This window comes from Eleutherodactylus coqui, chromosome 1, assembly GCF_035609145.1.
Source record: "Eleutherodactylus coqui strain aEleCoq1 chromosome 1, aEleCoq1.hap1, whole genome shotgun sequence".
Taxonomy (NCBI): domain Eukaryota; kingdom Metazoa; phylum Chordata; class Amphibia; order Anura; family Eleutherodactylidae; genus Eleutherodactylus; species Eleutherodactylus coqui.
In genome coordinates, this window is record NC_089837.1 from 297772103 (window position 1) to 297795711 (window position 23609).

General features: G+C 44.4%; 1 protein-coding gene across 1 annotated transcript; it reads right to left on the bottom strand.

Annotated features, from left to right (window-relative positions):
- Positions 1-8794: 8794 nt before the first annotated feature.
- LOC136611875 (elongation factor 1-alpha, oocyte form-like) lies at positions 8795-12639 on the bottom strand. Its single transcript, XM_066591830.1, has 7 exons — positions 12466-12639; positions 12189-12368; positions 11219-11515; positions 10033-10183; positions 9702-9958; positions 9361-9595; positions 8795-8931 (listed from the first exon to the last, which is right to left on the bottom strand). The coding sequence occupies exons 1-7, from the start codon at positions 12607-12609 to the stop codon at positions 8810-8812; spliced, it is 1386 nt and encodes a 461-aa protein (XP_066447927.1). The 5' UTR covers positions 12610-12639; the 3' UTR covers positions 8795-8809.
- Positions 12640-23609: the final 10970 nt, after the last annotated feature.

Sequence of the window (23609 nt, forward strand, 5' to 3'; positions counted from 1 at the left end):
AGGAATGGGGGGATTCTGGGGTGGCTTGATAGACTGCTTTTCAGATTGCAGTATGATGTAATGCTATGGCATTACATCATACTGCAGGAGCGATCAAAGCATCACTAGTAGAGATGAGCGAATGTACTCGGTAAGGCCGATTTCGCAATCGAGCACTGTGATTTTTGAGTACTTCACTACTCGGGTGAAAAGTACTCGGGGGCGCTCGTTCCACAAAAAACAAGCCCTCATACAGCGACGTCGATGGATAAAGGAGTTACGATTTTTTAAGAGGGGGGGGGGAATGAAAATGGGGGAAAAAAGGGCCACGTCATTAAAGGGGTTGTCCCGCCGCAGCAAGTGGGGTTATACACTTCTGTATGGCCATATTAATGCACTTTGTAATATACATCGTGCATTAAATATGAGCCATACAGAAGTTATACACTTACCCCTTCCGGTGCTGGCGTCCTCGTCTCCATGGCAAGCACGCCGGAGCAGCCCCATTGAACAGAGCAGAAGACCGCACAGCGCAAGCGCGTCTAATGGAAGGAGAAGACAGTGTTAGTCGGCGCCATGGAGACGGGGACGCTAGCGCTGGAGGGGGTAAGTGTATAACTTCTGTATGGCTCATATTTAATGCACGATGTATATTACAAAGTGCATTAATATGGCCATACAGAAGTACTTAACCCCACTTGCTACCGCGGGACAACCCCTTTAAGGGGTTAAGGATGGCGGGATTCTGGGGTCTATGCAGAGGGACTGTGGGGGATTCTGGAGTCTGTAGGTCTGTTCTGTGGATGAGGGGATCCTGGGATCTGTGCTGAGTGATTTGGGGGGGGGGGGGGGGGTTCTGGGGTCTGTGCTGTGGGATGGGTAATTATAGGGTCTGTAGTGAAGATGGGGTATCCTGGGGTATGTCTTAGAGATAAGGGTATTCTGGGGTCTATATAGAGGGATTGTGGGGATTCTGAAGTCTGTACTGTGGAAGGGGGTTGGTGGTCGGAGGTCCAGGGATCTGTGCTGTGGTTGAGAGCTTAAAATACAGGTGTCTCAAAAGTGTGAAAACACCCATGTAGAATGAAAACAGTTTGGCAACTGGTGATCCAATTTTGGATGCAAGCCGCGAGGGAAGGAGTAAACTTGTTGGGCCATCTGACCAACATGACAGCCATTTTTAATTCTGCCATATTAGATTCAGCTCTAATTTTTCCAATGTGAATCTAGATGTGTGATATATCAAACTGGCAGAGAATTTCACCAGAAAAGGAATGGTGTGCTTCACTTTAACATAACTATATTTGTTTTTATGTTAGCACAGTGAGTTTTCATTATTACAGGCAATGCGAATAGTGGCGTTCTCTCAAGCAGAACCTGTTAAGATCTTCCTTATGTCAGGTAAACAAAGCACGTGTTTTTGCTACAGATTTCAATCAGGGCCACCCAACCAGACCTCTCAGTACCCACACGGCAGTGGCCAAACATCCTGACAAATTCCGAGACACAGGTTCTGTCGTTAATAAACCAAAATTTCGATGAAGAAAAAATATTAGTGATGCATCATGTTAAATATACACTAAATATCCACAAATGTGGATAGCTGGACATCACACATATATGAGCTGGTTGCACAGTGCATATTGTTGTAAGACCAGTGTTGCTGCTAATATATGCTTGCACAAGTCTTCTTATAATGTTGTATCAGCTTACATACCATTTATACAGTAATTGCTATTTTTGTATTCTGTAATAAATAATTGAGTGATTATACTCAAAAATCACACGAATGATTTTTTTTTTTTTTTTAGGTAACTTGTGATTTAGATATGGCCAAAAAGCTGCAGTGGATGCCATCATTTCCAACTGGATCCTCTGCCTTGCCATAATGGTCCCTAAGCACAGATAGTTATTTAGACATTACGGACAATTGGATTCCTACATCTGATTTTCATGTCCACTATTGTTAAAGCCCTCTTACATGGGACGATTACGTTCCGGTTGTTCAAAATCCTGCGCTCCTGCATAGTTTTGAACGCTAATTGTCCCGTAAAACTGAACAACCGCTGCTTACAGTGAATGGAGGCAGGAGGGGAGAGAACTCTCCCCAGCTGCAACGCTTCCCTGCTGGCCGCGCTGTCAGTGATACTCGCTCCTGTGTAACAGCACGAGAACGAGTATACACGGGGACGAGTGTTAGGCATCGTTTGCCCGAGACTCGTCCCAAGTAAAAGGGCCTTTAATCTGCCCTAATCCCCTATAAAGTAGACTGCATTACCATCCTCTCTTCATAAAGACTGCTTCACACAACCGAATGCATTTTTACGTTCGTCTGTACGCACCGTATTATCACATGAATGAATAATTGCCACAATCAGGTGCCGAACTTCAGCTGCGTATTTTCAGCCATTCAGAGGGGCCGCTGCTGAGTATCTGCAACAAAATACGCAGTAGCGATGAAAACCATTGATTGCTGTAAAATCCTCAGAATGGACAATAATGATTAAAGGGGTTGTCCCGAGAAAGCAAGTGGGGGTAAGCACTTCTGTATGGCCATATTAATGCACTTTGTAATATACATCGTGCATTAAATATGAGCCATACAGAAGTTATTCACTTACCTGCTCCGTTGCTGGCGTCCTCGTCTCCATGGTGCCGTCCAATTTCAGCGTTTAATCTCCCGATTAGACGCGCTTGCGCAGAAGGGTCTTCTCCCTTCTCTTGGGTCTCGGCACGAGCGGCGTTATGGCTCCGCCCCTTCTACGCGGCATCGCGTAGCTCCGCCCCGTCACGTGTGCCGATTCCAGCCAATCAGGAGGCTGGAATCGGCAATGGACCGCACAGAGCCCACGGTGCACCATGGGAGAAGACCCGCGGTGCATCGTGGGTGAAGATCCCGGCGGCCATCTTGGTAAGGTAAGCAAGAAGTCGCCGCAGAGCGGGGATTCGGGTAAGTACTAAACTTTTTTTTTTTTAACCCATCCCTTGTGTTTGTCTCGCACCGAACAGGGGGCCTATTGAAAAAAAAAAAAAGCCGTTTCGGCGCGGGACAACCCCTTTAAATCGGACCAGCTGTGTTCTTTTCCCAGCATTCTATCCCGGGTAACTCCCTCCCCCTCCCTTTTTTTCAGCTTCCATCGAAGTCTATGGGCGCTTCCTATGTATCTCGGCAAAACATAGGGCAAGACCTATCTTTTGAAGCGGCGTATACAATCGTGACCAAAAACTGTGTTTTCCCATTGCGTGATTTTTTTACGTGTTCAAAAATCATTCATGTAAATGCATACAATTGGAATCCAATGGTTCGGTTGGACATGGTTTTTGGGTCATTTTTTAACACAGCTAAATACAGTCGTGTGTATAAGTGCCCATTCAGACTGCTGTATTTTTGGTCTGTGTGCTGTCCATGTATTTCTACCAATTAGGCTATACACATAGGCCCTTTTTCACATGGACCAATAGTCCCTGTGAAAAAAATCGTAGCATCCCCTATTTTTGTCCATGTCACTGATGACAGCACATGGATGCATGTCTGTGTGTTGTCTGATGGGAGTTGCGCCAAAGAATCTTAGGTGCCACTTGCATATGACCATGTGAATTCGGCCTACGAATTGATCACAGCTCATAATTGGTAGCAGAAACAATAAAGTGTTGCATGGATTGGTCTGTGGATCTCCCCACACACTTACCCCCCCCCCCCCCATCCTGAACACTTATCTGAGTTATGGACACTTTTAACAAATTTTGAACGATGATTGTTGATGATTCTAAGTGGGCCTTAACATGATGTGTGAATGAGCACAGAGCAGGGGTGTCAGACACCTCTAGGATCATCCCCATTGTACGATCATCTGCCAGTGCCTACCACCTGGTGGGATTGGCCAGGACCACATTTGATTACAAAAGCTTTGCAATGTTCATGGGAAAACAAAGGCCATCTGAAGAAATCTTATCTAATGCTAACAAAGTTGTGTTTGCAATATGAGAAACAAAAGTACTTTGCAACTTTTGGAAACAATAGGCTAGGTGGTCTACTTTTAACCCCCACTGACAATTCTAGCTTTAGGAAAAAAGGTGGCAAGTTTCATAGAACCTACAACAAACGAATACACAATAGCTGAATGTAAATATTTTTAGCATTTTTGCATAATCATTGTTTTTTGTGGCTTATTGAACATGCTGATATTCATAGTGTTGTACTGAGGCCTAGGGCCCACCAACAGAAGTGACTCTGGGGGCACACCCTATAGTTACATATAAGTGTTCTTTGTTTATTTTAGGCTTTCAGAATACAATGTTTTCTTAGTTTTTTTTTTTCACCACAGCAATCCAAGAGTTATAAATCCTTTATTTTGCCATTGACAAAGCCATATGGAGGCTTTTATTTTGTTTTAGGCGTTTGGATATCTCCTGTGAATAGGGAATAACTGTCAATCATGGCAGAACTCCTTTAAAGTGATCATCAGGTTTATGGATATTACGTTAAGATCATCAGGTTTACATTACTTAACGTTGTTCTTCACTGCTGTCCCCTGAGCCACCAGTTCCGCGTTCTGTTTTTGGCTATTCAAGATGGCCATTGCAATCTTCAGACTACCAAATCGCCCACAGTGCACTGGTAGCATTAGACTACCAATGCACTATACCAGCTCTCTGATTTGCCATAATTGCTTATGTGATCAGTGCTGGCCAAAGAGCCACTCCCAGTAAGCATTAGCTTCCATTCACACGAGGCAGTTTGGTTTTAATTAAAACCGCACCAAAAAGTGGATCGGTAATACCTTGTGGTGTGTTTTTGCCAGAGTTCTAGTAAAATATGGCAAAAACGCACACCGTTTTAAAAATGCACTTTTTGGTGTGCGTTTTAATTGCAACCGAACTGCCCCGTGTGAATGGAGTCTTAGGTAGTTAGAAAATTGCTGCAACCTTCTCATATTAAATTTAATATCCCCTTACTGGGCCCCACGTCCTTTACTTGGCATATTTGGATTACTTGTTCTGCAAAATTTCCCCTCAACAAAACACTTCTGACATGTTTCCTATTCCAGTCATTACTTTTAATCAGTTTGACAGGTACCATGTCGAAGTCTTGGATGGAGAAAGGCCTTTTACGATCTGTAGATGTAGTGGAGTGTAAGGGCTCTTGCACACTGTTGAGGGTGATATCAGGCCATGAATTATGGCCCGATATTGCCCTCGGAATCATTCTTGAAACCCCTGAAGGCGAGGCGTTCACATGGAAATAGCCTTGCATCACTGCGGGTGTTCCCTTCATCCCAACCGCGGCTGTCACAGCTAGGCGCTCGCAATATTGTCCCATTGGCATCAGCGCCATTGAAAACATGGAAACCCCTGGATGCAACAGCCCTTAGACACGAAAACTGCTTGCCTATCACTCTTTAACAGAAGCTTTTTCATTGCCTGTGTACTTAGTATCGCTATGTCTAAAGTCAACATTATATGTCCACTCTACTGGCAAGCCCCTCGGTCTCCCGTCCCACGGTCTTTGATGTAAAAATCCCATCTACAAAAGGGACTGATCTGACATTTACAAACTGCTTATTGATCAAGAGATCAGATATTTCTATACGCTTCCATCTGAGCCGTCTTCCCCCTTCCCTCCCCCTTGACAGCTCTGCCTCTCTCCTCCCCTCAAGCAATTGGAGGGGGTGGAGCTAACTCCAGCCCCTTCCTCGCCCAAACAGCCAGAGAGGAAAAGACAGCTCAGATGGTAGCGTATATCAGCCTGCCAATATACGCTTGTCTGAATAAGGCCTTAGGCCAATTTCGAGTGCAATATTGGCCTGTGAAACTAAGCTGGATATCGCGCTTGGGAATATGCGATTTCCCCACGGATGCAAGGTGATTGTGTCAAAAGAAGCGATCGGAACTCTTGCATTGCGTATACCTCGCACACCGTGCAATGCCTCAATGAAAACAATGGGGTTCATATTTATGCGAGATTTGTGCGTCTCGCAATGCATAAATCTTGTGCGATTTTTTTTTTCCAGCTGTGTAAGAGTGGCTTAGGTGGGAGAAGTCTGCTGCTAATTGCAAGATTTCAACTGGAATATTTGTGTGTCATACATCTTCATGTGATTACATACACCACAGGCCTAATAATGTAACTCAGTACTGTAAGATTGGACATACAAATACTTGTTCAGCCAACAACCCTGACCTTCCTGTAGTAGTGTATGCTTGGTAAAGTGTGAATACTTCAATATGGGGGAGGAAAGTCAATGCTAGACACATCTGTACTGATATTACAAGTGATTTGATTATAGCACGAAGGCCCCTTTTATACTTTATGCCTGAGGTTTCCATTTTTCTGGAAACTTTGGGCACAAATTTTTAGCTTATGCAGGCTGCTTTTTACTGGATGCCTGTAAATGGAATAGTGCAGTCTGTGCTATGCAGTAAGAAAAATGGAACTATGACAAACACACCTCATTGGAAGCCAAGATACAGTGCTGAAGTACCGAGGGCAAAAACCACAGGTGCATGTGCTAATACACTCGCCACTACTGTGTATTTCCGCATGAAACAGGGTTGTTTTTCCTTCAAACTATTCAAACTCTGCTCTATAGTGCACAGGTTTGGGAAAAAAATATTGGTGCTGCCCAATCTTTCTTACATGTAGTATCAAATCCCAATAGTGGAACTCCATTAAAAAAAAAAAAAAGTTTGTTTTGTCCCATTATGTGCCCATTTGTTTAAGACTTCAGACTGTTGGAGGCCAAAAAAAAAATCAGATGGCAGCAAAACGGGACAAAATCATGGTCATCTGAAGAAACCTTTAAATATAGATAAACCCTGTGGTCTGGAGTACTTGCTACAACTTAGACAGTGAATCTGAGGGTGCTGAAGACAGGTGCAATAAGAGCTTAAGGCCCACGCAAAGATAGTCTTTCAAACAACTGAAAAATGTAGCAATCTTGTCGCATAGAGTGTTATGGCCATTAACACTTTCATTTGCTTGTAAAAAGGGCCCCCAGTAGCGGTTTGCAGAGCCCAGTTTGATTAATCACACATGCAGCTGTGCACACCACTACATTATTTGCCTCGCAGCACAATACAAATGTTATCTGGTGCCTCCTGTGAAGATAACAGCTTGGTCTAGTGGGAGATACTCTATCGCTGAGTGATTTTAAAGGCCCATTTAGACAATGGTTATCACTAAAACTGTCTTGAGTGAGAATTGTGCGCATTTACTGGGCAAGGCGATCGCTCAAAAGGTTGAGTGATCACCTTACGCTCCAAGCGGGGGATGTGGAAGACCGGTGGGCCGCTTGTCTTGTGTCCAGCTGTTCTCTACTCGGAGCGCCCGACTGTTATACAGCCGAGTGCTCTGAGTGGAAGATAAAGACAAGCAGGGCCACTGTTCTCCATACCCAGCTGTCATCAGGGAGCAGGATACAGCTGATATAGTATCAGCTGTATCCCTCTGAATTCCTGATAAGGCTCATCGTTCTTTAGGCATGCTGAAAGACAACGATGAGCAACGGCATACCGAAAAAAAAAAATGGCACGATATCAGTGCAGTAAGAGGAGTATCGCTCAAAAGACTGCTTTTGAATGCTAATCGTGTAAATGGGCCTCAAGTTCACCTTAAAAGCATCATTTAAATAAAGTCCCTGATGCCTGCTTTTACATATAACTAAATTACTCGTTGAATGAATTTAAGCGATAATAGTGATGTGTAAATGGGCTTTAAGTTAGGAAACCAGATGCCATAGACTACTTGAATATTGGGCCTATCTATACCTATTGGGCACAGATACTGTGAGGGAGCAGTGGCTTAATGTAAAAAGGACATCAGAAGGAGCGGAAAAAGTTTGGCACACTGCATGTCCCTTTTTTTATTGTTTGAATTTTGGCAAGTGCGCTTGTACTGCAGGTCCAAGTTTATTAATGTCCCTGGACAGGATTGCTTTCTTAACCCCTTAGTGAATGCCCAATACAGTTTTTACATGTCCTGAATTTGTGGGTTTTATTCCTTATAGGAAGGGGGTGCACGCATGTGGGAAATAAACTGTCTCCCTTTGCCCGATGGCATTGTGGGCTCAGCGTACATGCATCAGGCCCAGGCCGTCTGCACAAAAGGGCAGATTTGTGCGCCGAATACATTATGTTGCTAGCAGACAACCATAAAATGCATACGCTTGTGTGAATAGTCCCTAAGCCATGTTGATATCAGAAGTCTTCACATGGTGTGGAAATTTTCTGCAACGAGTCTGCAGTGTTTCTCAAGAACTATTGTTTAAAATTCACAACATAGTTATGCTGCAGATTTCTGCTGTAGAATTCAGCCCTCACAGGACAAGGGCTAAATTCTGCAGCAGATCCACTTCTTACTTTGGACTGATAAAGGTCTCTAAACTTTGGCTGCATAAACCAGAGTTTTGTCAGTTATGAGTTTAGATCACAACTCATCCTACTACCTGTATACCACTGTCAGTAGCTTATCTAGGTTACTAGAGTACAGTTCCCCTGCAGTGATGCATCATGGGATTGATGTGAAAGCAAAGATTTCACTGTCAGACTGGATATTTACGTATTTTGCAGTCACTTCCATGAGTGTCAGCCAAATGATAGCAAAAGGATAAGAGTGTATACCAGAATGGCCCTTTGACTGGCAAACATTTGGATCCAATGTGTGTCCTAATGGTTAGACTAGCACTACAACTTCTTTAGAATATGCCAACTGCTAAACCTAGAGTTATGCTGGTTGTGTCCAACTTCAGACAACACATAAAGTAAGCTTTGCAGATTTATTAGACAGTTTTAACAAAAATATACAAGTTCCTCAAAAATATAAATAAAGAAATCACTTCTTGGCAGCCTTCAATGCAGATTTGGTCACTTTTGCAGCACTTCCTGACTTCTTGTCCACAGCTTTAATTACTCCAACTGCAACAGTTTGTCTCATATCACGAACCGCAAACCGACCTGAAAGCAGCAAGAGATGCATCAGTTGATTGATCTAAAACCCAATCTGTACCATCGAACACTGATAGAATCAATTAGTAGGAGACCTAGAGGAAGTAGTAGATTGCCCACTATAACTTGCCAAAACAAAACTTTGGAGGTAAGGCTGCTTTCAATGAACCAATGCCTGACACTAGTACCCACAAATTCTCGCTCCTGTGCTGTTGCACAGGAGCCAGTATTACTGGCTCGCTCAGAGCGTCCAGCAGAGGAGCAGGGAGGCTGCATGATATTTCTCTCTCCACCACCCCTATCATTCACCTAACATAGTAGCCATTCAGTATTGAACAGCTGCTATGTTAAGTGAATGGAGAGGGGGGGGGGGGGGAATGCATTTATAAACAGGTAGAGCCTTCAATACAGGAAAGTAAGTCTGTATACATGTCTTACCGAGGGGAGGGTATGCAGAGAAGGTTTCCACACACATTGGCTTCCCAGGAACCATCTCAATAATGGCAGCATCCCCAGATTTCAAGCTTTTGGGGTTGTCCTCCAGTTTCTTGCCTGATCGACGGTCAATCTTTTCCTTCAGCTCTGCAAACTTACAAGCTATGTGGGCAGTGTGACAGTCCAGAACTGGGGAATAGCCAGCATTTATCTGTCCTGGGTGATTAAGGATGATTACCTGTATGTATAAGAAATACTGTCAATACATGCAAGTGTACAGTAAAGACAACCTTCCAGTAAGGGATATGCCAGCTGGTGTATTTAATACCGATAGGGATATTTACCTGAGCTGTGAAACTGCCAGCCTCCATTGGTGGGTCATTCTTGCTATCACCAGCTACGTTGCCTCTTTTGATGTCCTTAACAGATATATTCTTTACATTGAATCCTACGTTGTCCCCAGGTGTAGCTTCTTGTAATGCTTCATGGTGCATTTCTACAGACTTCACTTCTGTTGTTAAATTTCCAGGTGCAAAGGTTACCACCATTCCTGCCTTTATGACTCCAGTTTCAACTCTTCCTACTGGGACCGTTCCAATTCCTGCAATGGACCATATGTTACCACCACCCTAACCACCAAGAGTATAGTCATTAGTAGCAGCACTTTCAGCTTACCGCCAATCTTGTAGACATCCTGCAGAGGTAGACGTAGGGGTTTCTTTAGGGGACGAGCTGGGGGAATAATGGAGTCCAGAGCTTCTAGAAGGGTGGTTCCAGTTGCATTCCCTTCTTTTCTGTCAATTTTCCAGCCTTTGAACCAGGGCATCTAAAGACAAAAATAGAGCCCCATGTTCATACAGATTGTATCTTTATACATAGCCATTGTCACACCCCTCTATGCAGAAGATTAGTCTGAGTAGCTCTTGCAATACATTGAAGGACACCAGTTGCCAGACTAAACCTGGTTGAATGATGGGTTAAGATTGAACCCATTGATCCTGCTAACAGCTATCATCAGTGTCAGTGCTGATTGCAGCGTTTAAATGCCCCAGATTGGGGAAGTAAGGGGAGAGTTGAACAAAGAAAGTTAGTTTGCTTGTATTATAGTAGTGAAGCTTTGTTCATAAGCATTGCTAACATGCTCAGTGAGATTCTGCAGGTGTCTGTCTTGGAGCTGTGGGGGTCTGGAAGATGTGGAGCTGTGGGGGTCTGGATGATGTAGAGCTGTGTGTCATGTGTGGGGGTCAAGTTGGATGTAGCCGAGTCTGCATGTCAGGATGGATGTCCAGACGGCCATGCAGTGACTGGACGAGCAGTATGATGTATTGCATGTAAACTTGTATATTTAGGTGGTGTACGTTATACCAGCTGTACATATTATGTACAGGATATAGCCAAGTTACATCAGCATCACTATATACATCTCCTGAATATAGAGAGATGGACCATGCTGGGGTAACCTGGGCATCTCATGTATGTAGTTATATGTGTAGATTGTACGCAATGCGAGAGTCTGCAGCGTATTCTCATGAATAGATGGCGTCCGATTCACACTAAGCGTCATCTACTCGCGAGAACACACTGGCCTGGATTGCATGCACAGGATCCAGGAGAAGAAAAATATAAGATTGAAGTGATAAGCCACACCCCTTTACCATGGCCCATATTTTTCTGTGACAAGATGGCAACCCTACATACATTAGCACCCAACATGACTTAGAACCAACGTCAAAGCAGTTAAAATAATGCTGGCAGAGAAGCTACACAGTGCCAGAATTGTGCTTTTGGTCACCCTGTATACAAGTTAAGAGGTTTCTCAGTAATATAAGTTACAAAGCAGTTAATATAGCACTGTACTTACCTTGTTGCTAGGTTCCAGCATGTTGTCCCCATGCCAGCCAGAAATTGGTACAAAACCAACTGTTGCTGGATTGTAGCCAATTTTCTTGATGTAGGTGCTAACTTCCTTGGTTATTTCTTCAAATCTCTTCTGGCTGAATGGAGGCTCTGTGGAATCCATCTTGTTTACACCAATGATGAGCTGTTTGACTCCCAACGTAAAGGCAAGAAGGGCATGCTCACGAGTCTGTCCATTCTTTGAAATTCCAGCTTCAAACTCTCCCACCCCAGCAGCCACAATAAGTACAGCACAGTCAGCCTACAGGGAAAGTGGACATTATGAACAAGATAGTACATAGTTAGTGGTCAGACATGCTACATTGTGGTATATGCACAGATGCAGCTTACACGGTCATGAAAGTAGGAAATAAAACACAGGAAAGAGGATCTGGCCATGATGGAGGAGACCCATACCACATCTGGACAAGTGAGAAAGTGTCTTTAGCCTCATGGCTGTGAGCACAGGTGGCATCTGCTGCAAGATTCCACACTCAGAATCCATGCGTGCCGGTGGAGAGTCAAATGTTGCACAAGCCCCAACTTTCTCACCACTTGTCAGAAGAGTGGGCATGACCACCATAAACAAGCAGAGCTTTACATATCAAACTTACATAAAGGCATGTGAGAAATGAAAACCAGGTAAACTCTGTCATACATCTTGGTGCACACACAGAAGTTTAATACATGAAAAGGTGTGCACCAGGGAAGATTATAGTTGAAGATATTGGTTGTATAAGTTTGCCCCAGTGCCTCTTGAATAGAGACTGGTGCTAGCTGCAATCAATCAGATTACTAACAAATAAGCATGGGATAAGAAGCTCCAGCTACTTAATATCCAATCCAAGATTTAGATCCTTCAATACAAGCAAAAATACAACACATGAAGACCTCCAGACAGAGGTGGCCATGTCACATTACACTGCAGCACTTACCTGTGAGGTGCCAGTGATCATGTTCTTGATGAAGTCACGGTGCCCAGGGGCATCAATGATGGTGATGTAGTACTTAACAGTCTCAAATTTCCATAGGGAAATATCAATGGTGATGCCCCGCTCCCGCTCAGCCTTCAGCTTGTCCAGCACCCAGGCATACTTGAAGGAGCCTTTGCCCATCTGTAAGAACGATAACATTACTACAATGCCCCATCCACCAGGGCAACCACCTCCCCATATCCCCAGTCAGACCATGGCTGCGCTGCACAACACTCACCTCTGCTGCTTCTTTCTCAAACTTCTCGATGGTTCTCTTATCGATGCCTCCGCACTTGTAAATCAGGTGGCCGGTGGTGGTGGATTTCCCAGAGTCGACATGGCCGATGACCACAATGTTGATGTGGATCTTTTCTTTTCCCATTGCAAAGGCTTGGCGGCGGCAGCAGCAGATCTGAACAGGTGAAGTGGTAGAGAGCTGACTGCGGCGCCAGACGTTTAAAGGTCTGAACAAGGGCGGGACCTGGAGATGAACCAATTGGAGATCTATTGGGCGGAGCTATGGCGCTGTGATTGGATAATGAGTTGTTTGGAAGTGGCTGAGCCCCGCCCAGTCACACGTGTTACCTGGTCCTGAGATCTGGAAGATAGATGGTACTATCTCCTGGGAGATGATATCCTGAAACATGGCTTATTCCTGGGGTTTTAAGACTGATACCGGGAGCAGCGCGGGAGATGGAGTCCCTGAATGAGCAGCTTTCCGTCATACTCTGCATCCATGTTAAACCGTTAGAAAGCAGTAATAAATACTGAGGGGTGAGCGGGATTTTAGTTTATTCTTTTATGATGTGTCATGAGCTTTGGCGGAGGTTGGGGGTCTGTACTGAGTGATGGGGGGGGGATTCTGCCATCTGTACGGGGGCAGGGGGGATTTGACGGTCTGCACTGAGGGATTACGGGGGCAGGGGGGATTTTGTGATCTGAAGTGAGCGATTGAGGAGATTCTGGGGGCTGTACTGAGTGTTTGAGGAGACTTTGGGGTCTGTACTGAGGGATGGGGGATTCTGGGATATGTATGGTACATAGGGTCTGTACTGTACTGAGTGATTGGGAGTGATCCTGGGGTCTACCGAGGAATGGGGGATTCTGTGGTCTGTACTGAAGATGTCGGGGGATCCTGGGGTCTGTACTGAGGATGGAGGGGTTCTAGGGTCTGTACTAAGAGATGGGTTTTTTTGGGATATGTATGGGGGGTTTGTGGTGTGTTTTCATATTCTGCCTCAATATTAAAGCATTAGCAAGCATGACTGAGGGATGGGGGATTCTGGCATCAGTATGGTAGATGGGGGATTCAAGGGTCTTTTCATACTCTGCATCCATATTAAAACATAAGGAAGCATGCACCAGTAGCAAAGACTGATAGGTGTGTGGAAGTTTTCCTTTTCGTGTCTAATGAGCTGTGGCAGAGGCTGGGGGTCTGTACTGAGGATGGCGGGGGATCTTGGGGTCAGTATTGAGGATGAGGGGATCCTGGGGTCTGGAATGAGGGATTGGGGGATTTGGGGTGTTTTCATATTCTGCATCCATATCAAAGCATTAGCAAACATGCACCAGAGGTAATTACTTAGGCTGCCTGCAGACGGCCGGGTCGGATCCTGCTGTGAGGATTCTCACAGCTGGATGCGCACCCGTGCCCCTACACAGCCCTGCGGCTTACCCGCTCCTGGCTTCTCCTCTCTGTGCTGTGTGCCGGCTGCTGGCCAGCTGGCGCATGTGCAGAGAGGAGCCGGCCCGTCACCACTGAATTTTCCTCTGCGAGACCCACACAGAAATAGAACATGCTGATATTTGTTTTCCGCGTGTGTTTTCACGCAGACAAATCTCGTCCGTCTGCCTAGGATTGCGTTATCTAATGCAATCCTATGCAGGTGGGCATGGGCAGAAATTCAGCCCATGTGGAGGGGGCCTAAGGGGGAGTGAGGGTTTTGTTTTTGTCTTATTTTGGTTCTAATGAGCTTTGGCGCAGGTTGGGGGTCTGTAATGAGTGACTGGGGGGTGGGTTCTGGGGTCTGTACTGAGGGATTGGGGATTCTGGGGTCTGTACTGAAGATGGCGGGGGATCCTGGGGTCTGTGCTGAGGATGGTGATGGATGCTGAGATATGTATTAAGGATGTGGGGATTCTGGGGTCTATACATAAGGACTTGGGAGATTCTGGAGTCTGTACTGTTGATGGGGGGGGGGCTGGGATATGTGCTGAGTGATTGTTGGGTTTCTGGAGTTTGTACTGAGGGATGGGGGATTCTGGGATCTGTACTGAAGGTTGCGGGAATGTATTAGGGATAAGGGGATACTGGGATCTATACAGAGGGATTGTGCTAAGGTTGTGCATCTAGGACCTGTGGTTCTGCAGGCTTTCTTGTGCACACCTTCACAGGTAGGGGTTAATTGAGCTGCTGGGTGCGGTATTCTCCACCAGCCAATCCCCCTTGCCTGCTGCAGATAAATATCTGGACACGTATGTGCTATTTTTTTCTGGTGCAATGTTTTTACGCACCGCAAAATTGCCCATGTGAACGAATGCATTGGGATCCAATGTCTCAGATGACCCCGATTTTTGGCCGGCGTGAAAACGCGACTAAGTAGCCGTGTTAAAGTGCTCATGTGAATAAAGCCTTTACCTGTACTTACGCGGTCTGCAGAGCGCCCATGTATAACTAGTCATGACTGAATGATGGTAATATTGATCTTCGTATAACTACTATGATTAGAATATGCTTCAGCAGTCGTTAACAAGTCTTACCTCTGGCTATGGATCTCGGTCACATGCTGACGACAGTCCGCTGTGGACAAGCCAAGTGAAAAATTAACATGGGGCGCAAAATTCAAATTTACGACATGTCAATTTTGGCGCCGTTTCCACTGCGGACTCTCTTCTCTCTCTGGGGATAGATCTCCAGTGTGAAATACAGGCTGAAATGCTGCTTCAAAACCTGTGCAAATGGCGTGGATTTTTTTGCTGCCTTTCCGCTGTGGAAATCTAGCAGAATTTCCACGCAGTGCCGCAGCAGACATTCCGCGACATTTCCGTTCCTGTGAGAACCCAGCCTTACGCCCGACTGTAACATACGACCATCTTAGGCATTGGTTTCCAATGAATTCGTTCACAGGGGAGAATATACGGCACATAAAAACCTCGCGCCGTGAAAAATGGAACATACATGATCAAAATTCTCGCTGGCGCTTATACCGTGGCAAAAAATATAGTTCTGATTTTATCTTTTGATCGATATATGGTGGTGGCTCCCATAGACTTCTATGGGAGCTAGTAATAAAAAGGGATGTGGGAGGCAGTTTAGCAGCATCCAAGGCAGGGAAAAGCTTACAGTTGCATCTATTTAGACATTTGAAGGCATCCCGAGGATTTATGCAGAGCGAGGGTTTTCCGGGGTGCGATGTATTTTTGTTGTTGCGTGAATGGACGTGAAAACGCTAATTAAGGCCGCCTGCAGACGGCCGGGTCGGATCCGGCTGCGAGAATTCTCGCAGCGGGACCCGACCCGAGCGTCTGCAGAGAGCAGCGCGTCACTCACCTGCCCCCGCGGCCCCGGCTCTTTCATGTGTCTGCTGCCGGCGCATGCCGCGATTTGTTTGCCGCGCGAGATTTTGCGCGGCCAAATCGCAACCATCTGCCTAGGATTGTGTTTGTTAACGCAATCCTATGGCAGCTTCTAAGGGCAGAAATTCCGCAGGAAATCCCGCCGCGGAATTTCCGCCCGTCTGCAGGTAGCCTATCTCTGGCCGTGATTGCAGAAAATCATCCATTCATGCGAATTTACAGCGCAGACGAGAGAACGTAAAAACGCATACACTCATATGAAAGAGCCCTTAGGCTGCACAAAAGGTGCAATCAGCCACCATACGAGCATTTGCTAGTTCGTTGGCTGATTACTGACCTGTTTATAACTATTCGTATAGCTCCAACTCATTCTGTAGAGTTCTAACGAACGCTCATCCACAACCACTGTAAATAGCCTTTAAAAATACTTATGAAACAGCGACCTGCAACATGTACTATGTACAGTACAGTTCTGAATTATTTAATTGTCTTTGATCGCTCTCATTTTTGCTGGGTATAAGTCACTAAAGTCTTTCTCGGTATCACATATGACAGTATTGGTATCACTATAGACACCACTGAGCTCTTTTGCATTTCATTGTTTTTATCAGAAGCCTTTTACTCTATTATCCAGGCCATAATGCAGTTAGCAATATTTAGGGCTAACATGTTGTGTGAATGAGCACAGAGCAGGGGTGTCAGACACCTCTAGGATCATCCCCATTGTACGATCATCTGCCAGTGCCTACCACCTGGTGGGATTGGCCAGGACAACATTTGATTACAAAAGCTTTGCAATGTTCATGGGAAAACAAAGGCCATCCTAAGAAATCTTGTTATCTAATGCTAACAAAGTTGTGTTTGCAATATGAGAAACAAAAGTACTTTGCAACTTTTGGGAACAATAGGCTAGGTGGTCTACTTGTAACACCCACTGACAATTCTAGCTTTAGGAAAAAAGGTGGCAAGTTTCATAGAACCTACAACAAACGAATACACAATAGCTGAATGTAAATATTTTTAGCATTTTTGCATAATAATTGTTTTCTGTGGCTTATTGAGCATGCTGATATTCACAGTGATGTACTGAGGCCTAGGGCCCACCAACAGAAGTGATTGGGGGCACACCCTATAGTTACATACAAGTGTTCTTTGTTTAGGCTTTCAGAACGCAATGTTTTTCTATCACAGCAATCCAAGAGTCATAAATCATTTATTTTGCTATTGACAAAGCCACATGAAGGTTTTCATTTTGTTTTAATATGCTGGGAGTATATTTCATTTATTGCTTCACTTTTATTATTTTTTGGGGGCGGGGGGGGGGGGGGGTGTCAAAAAAGGGAACAAATAGTAAATTCACAATTGCTCTTTGGCTTTTGAACAGCATTCACTGTGTGGTATAGCCAAAAGTAAAAGTTAAAGGGGTTGTGCCAATTTTGAAAGTTTTTCCCTATCAAAAGGATAGAAGGTAACATTCAAATCATTGAGGGTCCAACTATTAGGATCCCTATTGATCCCAAGAACAGATATCCAGTGCACACAGCGGATCCGTTCACTTCAATGGGATTGACGGAGATAGCCAAGTTCAGGGGTTCAGCTATCTCCTGTGAATAGGGAATAACTTTCAATCATGGCAGATCACTTTAAAGTGATCATCAGCTTTGCGGCCAAAATTCTGTCCCAGGACCAGAGGTGGTGGGGGGTACATTACCTGAAGTTGTTCCTCTCTGCTGTCCCCCGATCAATCAGTTCGGGGTCCGTTTTTGGTAATTAAAGATAGCCAATGCAATCTTCAGACTACCGAATCCCCCACAGTGCACTGTCTATGACATCCTTTCTGTTCCAACCATTACTTCCAATCAGTCTGACAGGTGCCATGTCAAAGTCTTGGCGGAAGAAAGGTCTTTTCTGATTCGTAGATGTAATGGACTCCAATGATACCTTTATACACCCAAACATACAATGTCACAGTTTGCTCATTTGCTCAGGCAGTCCGTTTTTTTTTTTCTAAACCTTAATTTTTATTAAAGACTAGCTTACCCGTCGCGCGTTGCTGCGAAGACAGACATACATACATACATTCGTTTTTATATATCTAGTGTAGTAATGCATAAAGGACAGACAGACATTCATTTTTATATATATAGAGATGACATCAGAAAGTGAGAGAATTAGATTCCGTACGTAAAATTTGGACGCTAATTCCTTTAGTTTTCCTATTTATGACATAATCAATGCTTGTGCCAAATTTCAAGTTTCTATGACATTGGGAAGTGAGAAATTAGATTATGTACGTACAATTTGGACGCTAATTCTTTTACGCTTAGAATTGAATAATCAAGTTGGGACCCATTAACTTTTCCTATTTATGATATAATCAATGCTCGTGCCAAATTTCACGTTTCGATGACACGGAGAATTGAGAGAATTAGATTATGTACGTAAAATTTGGACGCTAATTCTTTGGCGCTTAGAATTGAATAATTGGGTTGGGACTCATTACCTTTTCCTATTTATGATATAATCAATGGTCGTGCCAAATTACATTGGGAAGGGAGAAAATTAGATTCCGTACGTAAAATTTGGACGCTAATTCTTTGGCGCTTAGATATGAATAATCAAGTTGGAACCCATTAGCTTTTCCTATTTATGACATAATCAATGCTCCTGCCAAATTTCATGTTTCTATGACATTGGGAAGTGTGAAAATTAGATTCCGTACGTAAAATTTAGACGCTAATTCTTTGGTGCTTAGACTTGAATAATCGAGTTGGGACCCATTAACTTTTCCTATTTATGACATAATCAATGCTCCTGCCAAATTTCATGTTTCTATGACATTGGAAAGTGAGAGAATTAGATCCTGTACGTAAAATTTGGACGCTAATTCTTTGGCGCTTAGAATTGAATAATCGAGTTGGGACCCATTACGTTTTCCTATTTATGACATAATCAATGCTCGTGCCAAATTTCATGTTTCTACAACATCGGGAAGTGAGAGAATTGGTGGCAATGATGGAAATCGAACGATCTACGTGGGGGCGGGGCGTAACTGTCGACGCTCGCATGCACGCCATTTATCATAGGATAGTTGTACTATGCCTATAATCTACGGAAGTACTCGAAAATCTCAGCGCTCGGGCGAAAAAGGGGCGTGGCCGAGTAGGTTCGCTCATCTCTAATAGCAACCAATCAGAGCACAGCTTTCATTTTACCTCAGCATTCTCAATATCCAGCAATTGTCTTGCGAAACGTTCGGCGGATGAATCATCATTTTGTAGTTGAACACTCATTCCGTTGCTTGTAATGCCTTTTTGCTTTCGTGCTTGAGATGGAAATCAAACGATCTTTGTATAGGGGGCATAACTGTTAACTATGCTCGCGCGCGCGCCACCTATCGTAGGATAATTGTACTATGCCAGTATTCTTCCCAGGAGTGTACTCAACAACTTCCCAAAGTTTCATGGCGATCGGATGAATGGTGTAGTAGCGCATAAAGGACAAACAGACAGATGTACATTCAATTTTATATATATAGATTTATGAGATTACAATAACACAGAAAACAACTTTTGAAATAAATTTCTGTTACATTAGTACAAAACAAATACAAATGCTTCTTGCAGTCATACAGATTAGGGGAAAAAAGAGAAAAAGACATAGCAGAAGAGCACATCCTCTCTTTTAAGTCCTGGAACAAATTTGGGATTGGACTGTTATGTGAAACAATCTTTAGAGCTCCTTGGCTTTCCCTAGGGTGGATTCAGACGACCTTATATCGGCTCGGTTTTCACACCGAGCCTATATACGGTGTCCTTGTCTGCAGGGGTGGTGGTGGTAAGGGGGTGGTAGAGCCAGGAGCAGGAACTGAGCTCCCGCCCCTTCCCCAGCCCTCACCACTATTTGCAATGGGAGAGGCAGGATGGGGCGGAGCTAAGCAACGTGACTTAGCTCCGCCCCCGTCTCGCCCCATCCTATTGCAAATAGTGGCAAGGGGCGGGAGCTCAGTTCCTGCTCCTGGCTCTTCCATCCTCCCCTCCTGCAGACAAGGACACCGTATATCGGCTCGGCGTGAAAACCGAGCCGATATACAGTCGTCTGACTCCACCCTTAGGCTGCTTCCACATGGCCAAGAAAATTGTGTGAGATTTGTGCCTTAAGATTTTGAATGGAGTTATATGCATGGGAAAAAAATTGCAGCATGTTCTATATTTGCACTTTTCTCAGAACGCATCGCCCATTATTTTCAATGGGACTGGTAAACACACTACACTCGCATACAGATCTCACGCAAAAACAATGGGAAACACTTGCCCATCCTCCGAAGTGCCTGAAAGGGAAGATCGCAACTAGAGATGAGCGAGTATACTCGCTAAGGCACATTACTCGAGCGAGTAGTGCCTTAGCCGAGTATCTCCCCGCTCGCCTCTAAAGATTTGGGGGCTCGCGCGGGTGACAGGTGAGTTGCGGGGGGGGGGAGAAAGGGAGAAAGAGATCTCCCCTCTGTTCCTCCCCGCTCTCCCCTGCCGCTCCCCGCCCCCCCGACGGCCCCCAAATCTTTAGAGACGAGCCGGGAGATACTCGATCAAGTAATGTGCCTTAGCGAGTATACTCGCTCATCTCTAATCGCAACCTCACAGAAGTGATGGGAGGCGTTTTTGGGCAGAAAAACGTCTTGCATCTGCTGGTACATTGCACATATCGGGCCGTGAAACTCAATATCACACTCATACATGTGTAGGACGCTTTATGGGAGCCCCCTTACTGTGACTGTTGGGCCTATTCATATGCCTGTATTTTTGGTCTGTGTGATGTTTTTGTATTCCACGGACAGCGCAAGAACCCATTATAGCCAATGAGGCTATTCAATAATGGTCTATGCGAAAAAAAATTGCATGTTATTCGAATCCGTTTTCTCAGATGAAAGTAAGGCATGCAGTGTATGGGGCTCCAAGAAAACCAGACAACACAAGGATGGTGATCAATTTTTTCTCAGTCCGAACTCTCAGAGTGAGCATGGCAATGGTAAGGGCTTAAACAGATGGGTGATTTAGTTCCTTTAGGTGGCTTTGTAAATCACGGCTGCAAAACGTAGAGAAACAAAATCATTGATTTCAATGGTTTGGTTTTCACTAGCGGTATTGTCACCCGTTAATAGTACGGGCAAGAAAAAAAAAAGGCAGGACCTATCTTTCCGCATTTTTTTTTTTTTGAAACTCACACAAAGTTTGAAAGGTTAAAAAAAGATTTTTATCTTGTTCATGCGCAACTGTCATCTGTAGCGGCGAATATAATTGCACGTATGCCCGTGTGAAGAAGCTCTATCACACTTGCGCGAAAAATCACACGTTTTTTGAGCGATGCAAGAGTGAGTGAAAATGCTGAATTTTGAAACCTGCTTTTCAATGCTCTCATTCACATCTGTGATGTTATCACTCGTGATATTGCGAGATTGGTAAATGGCGGCATGTCCTATCTTTCTTCATATTGCTTTTTTTTATCCCCTATATTTCCGTATGGAAACTTTGCTTTATTGCATTGCAATGCACGAACTTGCGATTTTCGTGCAAGGCGATGCTTCATTAACATTAGAAACACCTACTGTCTACTGCAAGAAAAGCGCATGAGAAAAACACGCACGAAAATCACAAATGGCAGCAATATTTTTGCAAGGAAAGCATTACTCAGACATTCCATGGTCAAAATTACGATATTGCCGAGATTTTCTTGCGGTAATATTGTGATCGTCAGTGTGAAGGAGCCCTAAGGCCGCTTTCACATGGCCAAAAATAATCACGCAAATCTTGCACGAATATGAAACCTATTCAAATCACAGCATGTCCTATCTTTGGGCATTCCCTTGGAACGCCTCACCCATTGTTCTCAATGAGACCGGAAAACACATCGCACAGAGGGCAATGTGAGGTTTCCCATTGAAAGCAATGGGAAACTCTTGCCAATCCTCTGGCGCAGCTTTCAGCCGAGCGGGAAGATCGCACCCTCACTGAGGTGATGGGAGGCGTTTTTGACACAAAAAAAGCTCGTATGTGCAAGGACATCGCATGTGCATGAGGGTGATATCGGGACGAGTTTTACAGCCCGATATTATGCTCAGCCATGTGACATTAGCCTCAGGTAAATAAGCCCTAAAGGGAATACCCTGTTACTGTTATGGTGACCAATCTGAAGAGTGTGAGCGCACGACCATAAGGATGTTACATTCTTCACATGGACCTAGTGGCTGATCCTATGGAGCTACCCTGCCTGGGAGAGAATGGTGTGTGCAACACAAAGTGGCGGTGCCCTAAATATGGCGTGTATGATAAGCCCTGTGGTCTGGAGAACTTGCCACAGCCAAGAAAGGGCGTCCGTGAGGGTGCTGGAGACTCGTGCTATAAGGGTTTAGTTGGGAAGACAGATGCCACAGACTTGGTACCTAAATGTGAGCCATGTGGGGACTGTGACAGAGGACTGTGACTTGGTAGAAAAACAAAGACATACGTCACCAACCAGACAAGAAGTCACTTGTGATCACTGGAGGTAACTGCACTGTAATCACTATCACTGTGTAGAGCTGGTATTTCCCTAATGGGCACAGATATTGTGAGGGAGCATAAAGAGCGTGGCTCAATGTAAAAAGCATGTAGCCTAACAAGAAAAGAAATAAATTTGTCACCCCACAGAACTCGTCCCCTTTTTCATTGTTTGAAACTTGGGAAGTGCGCTTGTACTGCACGTCCATCAGTAGGACAAGTTCAAGTTTATTAAAACCTTTACTCCACAGAGCATAAATGTACGTCCTGGCTGCAGGGTACTTAACACAACAGGCTATACACTAACATCCTGAGAAAAATGGGAGATCAGAAGAGATTCCGCACCATTCGGCAGCGGGAGTTGGCTGTTATCAGTAGCTGGCCTCCGGCTGCAACAGTGAGGGTGCATAAGGAAAGCAATGTAGCACGCTCCCTCTGTGACATCATTGGACCCCCGTCATGTAATTGCAAAGGGACGACGGGTTGCCAGGATGCCAGATACAGGTGTCCCGCTTTGCCATTGCCTATGATTGCTATTACAAGCAGTATAAGGCATTGCTTTATTATAGCAACCATAGCTGCTATGGTTCAAGTCCCCTACAGCGGTATAAAAAGTGTAAAAAAAGATAAAAATAGTGTAAAAAAAGTTTAAAAAAATGTTAAAAAAAGCCTTTTTTGCGCTTTTTTCCTATAATTATAAAAAAATGTAAAAAATTTAAATCCCACATATTTGTATCCGTAACGACTTGTACAATAAATTGAACACACTTTTTATCCTGCAAGGCAAAAAGCGTAAAATAAACCTTAAAAACAGGCAAAATGATTATCTTTTTAATTTTGCCTGCTAAAATAATAATAAAATACAGCTGTATAAGCCCCAAAATGGTACCCATAAAAAAACAGCTTGTCATGCAAAAAAACAAGCCCTTACAGAGCTCTGTCCATGGAAAAATAAAAAAGTTATAGGACTTTAAATGCAGCGATTTAGAAAAAAATTCCAAAAAAAGGGCTTTTATTGTAGAAAAACCTAAAAAAATATTAAGAATTTTGGTATCGTTGTAATCGTACCGACCCGAAGAAAAAAATGTATTGTGTTTAGAGATGAGCGAACGTACTCGTTTCGAGTACTTACGCACCCGAGTACCGCCATTTTCGAGTACTTCAGTACTCGGGTGAAAAGATTCGGGGGGCGCCGGGGGGCGGGGAGAGGCGTGGCGGTGCGGGGGGTAGCAGCGGGGAACAGGGGGGAGCCCTCTCTCTCTCCCTCTAATCC

Coding starts and splice junctions, on each gene's coding strand:
- LOC136611875 (XM_066591830.1), bottom strand. CDS start 12,609: ATGGGAAAAGAAAAGATCCACATCAACATTGTGGTCATCGGCCATGTC. Junction 9,959..10,032: donor GGATGTCTACAAGATTGGCG/GTAAGCTGAAAG, acceptor GGTCCATTGCAG/GAATTGGAACGGTCCCAGTA. Junction 9,596..9,701: donor CTGGCAGTTTCACAGCTCAG/GTAAATATCCCT, acceptor TTATACATACAG/GTAATCATCCTTAATCACCC.